General features: G+C 46.7%; 1 protein-coding gene across 1 annotated transcript; it reads right to left on the bottom strand.

The window, feature by feature from the left end:
• Positions 1-1,743: 1,743 nt before the first annotated feature.
• Setd9 (SET domain containing 9) lies at positions 1,744-9,177 on the bottom strand. Its single transcript, XM_075977985.1, is given in 9 exon segments — positions 1,744-1,828; positions 3,277-3,313; positions 3,316-3,355; positions 4,919-5,028; positions 5,782-5,880; positions 5,883-6,019; positions 6,021-6,061; positions 6,928-7,012; positions 8,711-9,177. Coding segments are annotated over 9 exon segments (1,101 nt in total).
• Between the last annotated feature and the right edge of the window lie 238 nt (positions 9,178-9,415).

The raw sequence follows: 9,415 nt of genomic DNA, 5'->3' as shown, positions 1-9,415 counted from the left end.
ACAACCCCCCATGTGAAGGAATCCTCACCTTCTCTAGGGTTTAAGTAAGGATGTGTCAAGAAGTTAAAATATCCTCAGCTGGGTGTGGTGGTACACACCTTTAATCCCAGCACTTGAGAGGCAGTGGCAGAGAGACCTACCTCTAAATTTCAAAGTCAGCCTAGTCTACAGACCTAACAGTTCCAAGACACCCAGGACTCCCTCTCCACAGAAATATGAAACAGGAACAGGCGTCCTTGCCCCAGCCTGATCTTTAATAGTATTCCCACTAAAACAGTCGCTAGCCATCCTTTTTATCATCCCGGTCCCTGCTTAGAAATGTCCAGGATGGTGACCTATGTCCAATTGGAACAATCTAAGTCACACGCATGAAGAAACGACCTCGAAACACCATATTCTGTAAGGGGCAAGAGTAGAAAGAGAAGCCAATTAGGTTTTTCGAGACAGGGTTTCTCTGTGGCTTTGGAGCCTGCCTTGGTCTCGAACTCACAGAGATCCGCCTGCCTCTGCCTCCCGAGTGCTGGGATTAAAGGCGTGCACCACCATCGCCCGGCGAGAAGCCAATTAGAAAGCTACCAAAATTTCAATAAACGAGGCAAACGAAGTAACAGAGATGTCACAGTGGTCAAAATCCGACCCAACAGTTTTCCTAAAGGTGGAGGGAGGGGCTTAGTAAATGATGTCATCCTGCTCAAGCTGGGAAGTGAGAGTTGAAGCTTGAGTCTGGTGGTCCGACCAAAGAAACCATTGTGAGAACAGCTTCAGGACTGAGTGCGCCTGGGCTGGCAGGGTAGTACTTCACCTCAGAGTACAGTGATTTGATCAACACCTGGGCTGGTGGCTCTGCACAGCGTCCACAGAGAACTGGAGGGGGTGAGCCACGGGAGCCTTGCTCTCCGAAGAACTCTGGTGGGCGGAGAAAGGTTAGGAACACTGCCATAGGAAGCCGTCTCCACAGAAACATGAGACAGGAACAGGTGTCCCTGCTACCAAACAACCTTGTCCCTTACCAGTATTCCCACACTAGAGAATATTCCACTCCCTTTAAATCACTCCCTTTGTGTGTGTGGGGGGGGGGGGGGGAGGGAGCCAAGATCAGTTGGGAAATCACACACGTACATCGATTTTACTCATGGCAGCACAATAGCTTCGTTTTTCTTCATTCTGTAAAAAGGAAAGCTTTTATAGGCACTTGTACACATCAGCAGTACTGTAAGAACCACTGGGGCTGGAGAGACAGCTCAGAAGTTAAGGGCAATGGCTGCTCTTCTGGGGACTAGTTGGGTTCCTAGCACCCATGTCAGGCACACTGGGTAACACCCAACTGCCAATCAGCCCAGCTCCAAAACATCTGACACCCTCCTCTGACCTCCTCAAGGAATTTGCTTAAGTGTACACACACACACATACACACACAGTAAAACCTTAAAGAATTGCTAATGTTTGGCTAAACATCCACTACTATAGAGATAGGTAAAATAAAAGAAAACCTGAAATGATAAGTCATGTTAATAAACTTATGGAAACCAATTAAAATTGAAATTGCATTATAAATTTGAAATTATGAAGGAAGTAGCTTTTACTTTGGAATTGAGGCATAAATATTAACATCAACAAACACGTTAAGTCTAAAAACTTTTGTTCTGTAGGTGAACCACACAGATGTGATTAGCAATCAAACAACCAAGCATTTAGAATGAACACAATAGCTACTTTTAAAAGCCTAATTTTTATTTTACCAAATTAGCTGATAAGCATGTTGTAGTTTGAGAAAGGCTGCTGTCCTTGCTTGATGTCCCTAAGTGAAACAAGAACACAGTGGAGTGGGCTGAAAACGAAAAGAAGTGGTCGGGTACCAGGGTGCATTTGTAACCAGTGCGATTTTACCGATGCAGACTCCTAACCGGCAGCACAGGCCTCAGTTTCCATGAGGAAACAGCTCCTTCTCCCAAGGAGGGATTGGGGGGGCGGGGGACTATCAAAGGACCTTTTCAAAATGGCGACTCTAAGTTTAGACCACCAAGCACGTCTTTGAAAATATCCTTATGGTTTATAAAACTGGAATTACAAAAAAAAGATTTTTAGTCATTTTAAACATTACAGCTTAACATTAATTAATCTGTGTATCATATTTTAAAAGACAAACATTTAATATTAACTGGGATGTTTAAAAACACTATTTTTCTAGACCCAAGACACTGTTATCATATTCACCTTCAAAATCCTCGTGACATCCCTGTGGAGAGCATATGGTCAGATGCTTCATTGTTAAGCACACAGACACATACACACAGGACCCAAAGATAGCAAACTTAGTATTGCTGGTATTTGGGATTTTCTGAGTGTGTTATCATGTAGCCCTGGCTGGTCTTGAACTCCTCTGCAGCTGAGGGTGACCTTAAACTCCTTAACCTTCAAAGTCCACCTTATAAGTGTTAGGATTACAGACAGGCACCACACCAGATCCTCTGCAAGAGTAACAGGTACTCTTAACTGCTCAGCCATTTCTCCAGCCCCAACAATCCAAGTTTCAAATATTCATCTTAAAAGGGTATTTTAATAGGTGTACCCCCCATAAAGTTCTTTAGCAGCTCAGTGGAATGATGTAAAGGATATCCCCTCTGAGCCGGGGAGCTCCAGAGGCAAAGACAGGAAGATCTCAAGGCCAGCCTGGGCTACCAAGTAAGGCCCTCTTTCAAAAACAACCACATAACAATGACCTGAAGATTTTATGGAAAGGAGAATAACAACAGAATCTCTTGATATGGGTTTCAAGGCTGACACTGACAAATACTGCCCACAAGGAGAAATGGTTCCTAATAAGCAGAATAAGTCTCCATTTTTAGTAAGCCTATAGTACAGAAATATAGTGTTATGAACATAACTAAGTTCCTTATGATTTTTTTAACAATCCTGGGAGTCAATTATTTACCAATCTGGGTGGTGGTAGTGCATGACTTTAATGCCATCACTCAGGAGGCAGAAGCAAGTAGATCACTGAGTTCAGGGCCAGCCTGGTCTATAAAGCGAGTTCCAGGACAGCCAGGACTACAGAGAAACCCTGTCTTGAAAATCCAAAATGAAAAGAAAAAACAACAAAAATCCCAGGGTCTTGAACCTACTATGCAAGTGCTCTGCCACTGACCCTGCCTACCCATCAATGCTTTACTAAAGAGAAAAGCCTACCCCTAATTCTATAAAGATTTTTCTTAGAAATCTTATTTTTCACGTGTAGTGTAACACAGAGGACAGGGCACACTGATTTAAGAAACTGACCTTTGTTTGTGGGAGCTGTAGGCAATGTTTGGGAGATTTGCTTCAGCTCTACAGGGAAAACGGCAGGCCCATCAAATTCCTAGTGAAAAGACACGAGTGGCTCTGTCTAGGAAGAGGCACATACCTGAAGAGAAAAAGTCACGACAGTCTGAGAGTAAGAAACTACTGAACTGTGATGCTTAAAGTGTGATTTTACTAAACTTTTGGAATATACTCAAACTTACTATTATGGAGTAAAATAAACATTTAAAGTAGTAAGAACATGTGTTCAGATTATACATAAACCTATGGAGTAAACATACATGTTTTCCTTTGTTTGTTTGAGACAGCATCTTGTTACCTAGCCCATGCTGACCTTGAACTCCCCTCCTGACTCAGCTTTCTCAGTGATGGAGTAATCACCACGCACCACCATGCTCGACGTCATAGCTTACTTTAAAATACCAGAAACTAAGGGTTCCAGACAGTCATTTGGTTAAAGAAGGGAGTCGGGCTTCCTCCTTCTCCTATAGCCAGAGGGTCGGGGCTTTACCTGTGGGAAAGTCAGGGCAATAAATGAACGACTCCCCGACTTATAGGCAGAAAGGGGATACTAGACTGGTGAAGAGTCCACTAGGCTGTACTATAACACTGATAAAATACTCTGGGATCATTTAAAAAATTCTAAAATAATAATGATCCCAAACTATCTTTTCTCAAACAGTTAAGCTGCTTGAGTACTGTTATTCAATTGCCTTTGTATCAGTCACGTGGTGAAGAAGAATTAGCCATTGTAGCCTCCTGTCCAAGCCCCACCATGCTGACTTACTGCCTGAGCAATTGTTGGCACACTGTCCTACAGTCAGTGATTGTCAGTTTCTGATGCTCACCCTGTACCGTCCCTTGTAGTAATATGGCAGCGGCGGCGGGGCTACGTCCCCAAAACCCCCAGCCGCCTGCCCGGCTAGCTTATGCCCCGAAATAATTACACAGACACTGTATTCATTTAAACACTGCTTTGGCCCTTAGCTCTAGCCCTTACTGGCTAATTCTCACATATTAATTTAGCCCATTTCTAATCATCTGTGTAGCGCCCCTAGGTGCGCTTACCGGGAAGATTCTAGCCTAAGTCCATCCTGGGTCGGAGCTTCATAGCGTGCGTCTTCCCTGGAGCAGGTAGCATGGCGTCTCTCCTGAGGCGTCTGCTCCGGAGAGCAGAGCTGTGGAGTCTGACCTCACTTCCTCTTCCTCCCGGCATTCTGTTCTGTTTACTCCACCCACCTAAGGGTGGGCCTATCCAATGGGCCTAGCAGTTTCTTTATTGCTTAGCCAATGAAATCAACAGATTGATATATGACACTCCCACATCAGTCCCTCATTCTTAAAGGGCTAAGTTGGTCTCTCCCAGTGTGAGATCAAGAAGAGCATTCGCTGAGAGGGTTCTGTGTATTAAATTCAAATCCAAAAAATACACAATGAATCCTACAAGTGCAATTTCTTTTCAAAGAGTTTTGTCTCCCAATCAAGCACCTACATTGCCACATAGCAGCCATCAAGATGGTTTTTCACCGGAAGCGTGAATGGTTACGCCATAATCGTTACAATTAATGAGGCTCTACCATTGACAAGTGAATTTGAATATGGATATTAATTACCTGAATACAATTTTTGATACTACTTTGTCATTTCCATCAATGAATATGCCATACAAGCATCTAAAAATAAATGGATTTCCAAAGGACTGGAAAAAGATTGACCCATACTTCTCATCTACTATACCTACTATACAACAAAGGAGGAGACAAAGCAACATGGAAAACTAATTATTCTGCTAAGGACATTTTTAACTATAAACCTAAAATAGGAGAGTCTGTTTTAATCCCTCCATCTTTAAAAATAACTCACTAGTGTATATTAATTGTATCAAATAATGGGATATTATAACATGTATGGGTCTTTTTACACAGTTAATTCCCAGTTTGCTTTTGAGGGACTTTTCCCTTTACAGGGCTTGTCTCTAACAGCTGATGAAGCACAGAGCCAACTGTCCATATAGCAGACATTATCTAATTATCTTACTTAATGATAAGATGAACAGCATACTTTAGGCTCAGTTTTACAAAGTTTTATACACATATATGCACATACATATTTATTTAACTATGATTTGATATCACTGGAGAGTATTTTTTAAAGTGCATTTTGTTAATGGCTAATGTAGACATAAATGGGAATAGATGAATCTGAACTTCAGGCTTCTTTTTTTCTTTTATTGGCAAAGAAGGAAAGAAGAAAATTCATTTTGGGAGAGTCTCATGACCAAAAAGATGGCCCTCAAAACAATTATCCCACCAAACATTGTAATATAGTTTTCAACACACAACATAATTCATAAGGTTAATTATGGGATTATAATTTTAAAAGGTGTGGAAAGTTGGTTTCAGATTCATACCTTTGCTCTGACTACAAGGCTAGGCATTTTGTTGAACTTGATTGGCACAGAAGGACTTTTTGGCAGTACTGAGCTGTTCCCAGGATACATAGCCACAACTGCCTCTTGTTACCAGTCCTTTAGTGACAAGACACCTCTTCCTTCAGAAATCAGTGAGTTGCTCAAATAGCCCTGAAGCCCAAGGTCTTACAAAGCACGTCTTCTGATTTAAAGAGACTTTGCTGGTGGTGTCTGCTTTTAAGCAGCTCCACCCTGTGATTCTGAACTCCCAGTAGGTGTTGAGATTTTGGCTCACCAGGCTCTGGAAGCAGTCAAGAGATCCGATTGTTTCCAGCAGTTATTTAAAAACAGAGCCTGCCCAGATGTCACCACGGCCTCAGGTGGCAGTGTAGGCCATTTGGATTAGTATGGCCCCAGCAACAGCACGGTCCTTGGACATCAACATGGCCCCAGGTGGTTCAGACTCCAGGCATTGGCATGACATTTGGTGATATCACACGCCACGGACCTCAACATAGACCCCAGCGGCAGTACAGCCATGGACCCACACATGGCCCTCAGCTGCAACTTGGGCCTTGATGTTAGCATGGCCTTGGGTGGCAGTGTGGGCCACTCGGAATTGTGTGGCCTCGATGGCAGCGGGGCCCTTGGGCAGCGAAGTGACCTCAGATGTTGACCCTGACCCTAAGCACTCGCATGGCTTTCGGTGGAGGCCCGAATGGCCAAACCAGCTACCATCCAGGCCCATATCCAGGGCTTTGAGTTGGCCCACTGCAATATCTACCCCATCTATGACCTGCGAGAGTGGGCAAAGGGACTGGTTCTGCTGAACAGTAACCACAGGGTCTCCATGACTAGGGGCAACAGCAAAATAGTGAAGTTTCAGTGAGGGTCCACTATCGATGGTGTACTAGAAGAAAGAGGGTTTGAACCAGACCCATTGTTTCAGCTCATTGCAATGAACATTTGCAAGTCAAGCTGTTTGGACAAAGAGTAGACTTTGTGACTCGCCTCAGGCTACTATGACAAAGAATATATGATGGAGAGGTGGGAAAGACAGAGGGGCACAATGTTTTCATTTTTTAAATTTTATTGGGGTGGGAGAAGCTACAAGAGTGTAGGGTGGACATGGAAGGACCGGGAAATGAGCGGGATTGGGATGCATGATACGAAATTCTCAAAGAATCAATGAAAACTTTATGTGAAAAAAAAAATAGAGCCTGGGAAACCTTCAGTAACATTCCTAGTCCATGTGCACATGGGATAATTTTGTCTTTGGACTTCTCTGGAATGTATGGAAGGATATGAGAAATGGGGAAAGTTTCCATGTACTCCCTATCAACTGACTCAAGTCGGTGCTCTTGATGCTTTCTGGGCTATTGGCCTTAAGGGCCTGAGAGGACGTTAGGAAAAAACAGTTGTTTGGGAAAGCTCCAAGGACGTGAGGAAAAGCAATTGTTTGGAAAAGCTCCAAGCTACCTAACTCTCAACAATAACCGCCCTTTCCAAGTAGTCAGTATTTATGAAAAGGTCTATTCTGTTCAACATGCCGTTGAGCACTAACATACTTTATTGTGTTTCTGTAAAGAAACTTTATGGTGTTTCTAGCTGTAAATGGAAGGGTCAGAAGCATAGCTCAGTTTTCCTCAAAACATTCAACAGCTACGTGAATGTTCTCAAATAAGAAGAATCCTCATGAACTCGTTTTTTTTCTCATAGGTGTGTTCTCTTCAAAGGTAAACTTAAGTCAACTTAGCATCCCTAGTCTCCGGGGAGCAGTAACTTCTTTGACTATTATTACCACTTTTACTTCCAGAAAAAAAAAATTTTTTTTTGAACTGTTGCTTCTGAACCAAAAGGAGGCAACTGTCTCTTCTCAATTCTACAGTAACGATGCGCCCAAACCCAGGTCTCTGGAGTATGAAGTTTCGGAAAAGCGCTTGGGTGTCTCAGTTTTTCAGAAAACGGTTTTCGGGAGCTAAGTGGGTACTGCGTGCACTGACTGAGGTTAGCAGCACGCTCTGAAACGCCAGGCAGTGACAGGCCCGAGGCGACCCATCCGGATTGGCTGCAATATTTTCTGCACGTTTCTGTGCATCAGTCCCTCTTACCTCATCTGAGCAGTTTGCAACACAAAATGTCCTTCTACGGAGCGGTGAGAATAAACCTGACTTTTCTGAGGATGGTCAAGCACCTAACTACGACGACGGGGCTGAGAAAAGGCCACACCCCCACTTTGTAAGCTTCCACTTGCGTGCAAACGCTGACAGGAGAGGTAAAAAGCGCGCGTGAGACCCCGCAGCGCCAGGCGCGCTGGGAAAAGGAACGCAAGCCCCGCCCCCTTCGGGTGGGCAGCTACCCGCAGACCTAACCTCCTCTGCTACTCTCGGGCTCCGCCTACTTTGGGCTCCACCCACTTTAGGTCCCGCCCATCTCACGCCTCTGATTGTTCCAAGCTCCACCCACCTTAGGCTCCTCCTGGCTCCGCCCTCCTCAAAACTTTGGCTGCCCCCCTCCCGGGTTCCACCCACCCCAGGCTCAGCTCCTTAGTCCCGCTGGCCTCAGCCTCGTCTTCCTCAGGTTCTTCCCACCTCAGACTCCGCCCCTTGGTCCCACTGGCCTCACTCTCGGCTTCCCCAGGCTCCACCCACCCCAGGCTCAGCTCCTTAGTCCCGCTGGCCTCAGCCTCGTCTTCCTCAGGTTCTTCCCACCTCAGACTCCGCCCCTTGGTCCCACTGGCCTCACTCTCGGCTTCCCCAGGCTCCACCCACCCCAGGCTCCGCCCCTTCGTCCCGCGGGCGTCAGCCTCGGCTTCCCCAGGCTCCACCCACCCCAGGCTCCGCCCCTTGATCCCGCGGGCCTCAGCCTCGGCTTCCCCAGGCTCCACCCACCCCAGGCTCCACGGCCCGCCCGCCTCGCCCCGCCGGCAGCCTTGGGCCTAGCAATCTTGGCAGCACGGAGGATTGAGGGAAGTCGCGAGGTCTCGCCGTTCCGTCCTCTCACCGCGGGTTGTGGCTTAGGTTAAACACGATCCGCGGAACGGAGCAGCGCCATCGCGGACGCACACCCTGCAGCAGACCGCCGGACAGGGCTGCTGGGCTGGGCGGTGGTGAGGAGGGCGCGGGAGAGGCGGGTCGAAGTCCCCCGCCCGCTCCGCCAAGGGAGGAGCTGGGTTGCGCGGTCCGGCCTTCCGCACCTCCGCCCTCTGGGTCCCCGCAGCTGCCGGGGGCTCGCAGAGCTGGAGGTGCCCGCGACGCCCGCTCTTGGTCTCTGCGTTTTCCCTCCCACGTGTACACCGATCTTGGTTGTGCGCGCGTTTTCCCTCCCACGTGTACACCGATCTTGGTTGTGCGCGAAGACTCACCGGGCTTCAGAGCATCCTGCCCTCTAGGAACGCGCCCTAGGAGCCCTGCTTTCTCCCCCGGTCTTGTTTCTGCTGTTGGCCAGCACCTATCAGCTGTGTTTCCCATGGCTCTCAGTCTGGCTCAGCCCCTCCTCTCTCACCGCCTCGGCGCAGCCGGAGTCTTCCCGAACAGGTTTCTGCCCAACGTAGACGTCAGGCGCTTCTAAGAGCGAGTCCATTCAAAGAGGTTTTTTAAAACACGGATTTAGTTAGTATATGTGTGTTGGTGATTTGCCTGCATGACGCACATGCGTCGTGTGTTTATCTGGTGCCTGCGGTGGTCAGTAGACATCAGATCCTCTGGA

The sequence above is a fragment of the Microtus pennsylvanicus genome, chromosome 6 (assembly GCF_037038515.1).
Source record: "Microtus pennsylvanicus isolate mMicPen1 chromosome 6, mMicPen1.hap1, whole genome shotgun sequence".
NCBI classification, from domain to species: Eukaryota; Metazoa; Chordata; class Mammalia; order Rodentia; family Cricetidae; genus Microtus; species Microtus pennsylvanicus.
The sequence above is the reverse complement of the archived record's forward strand: the minus strand, read 5'-3'. Positions and strand labels throughout refer to the sequence as shown.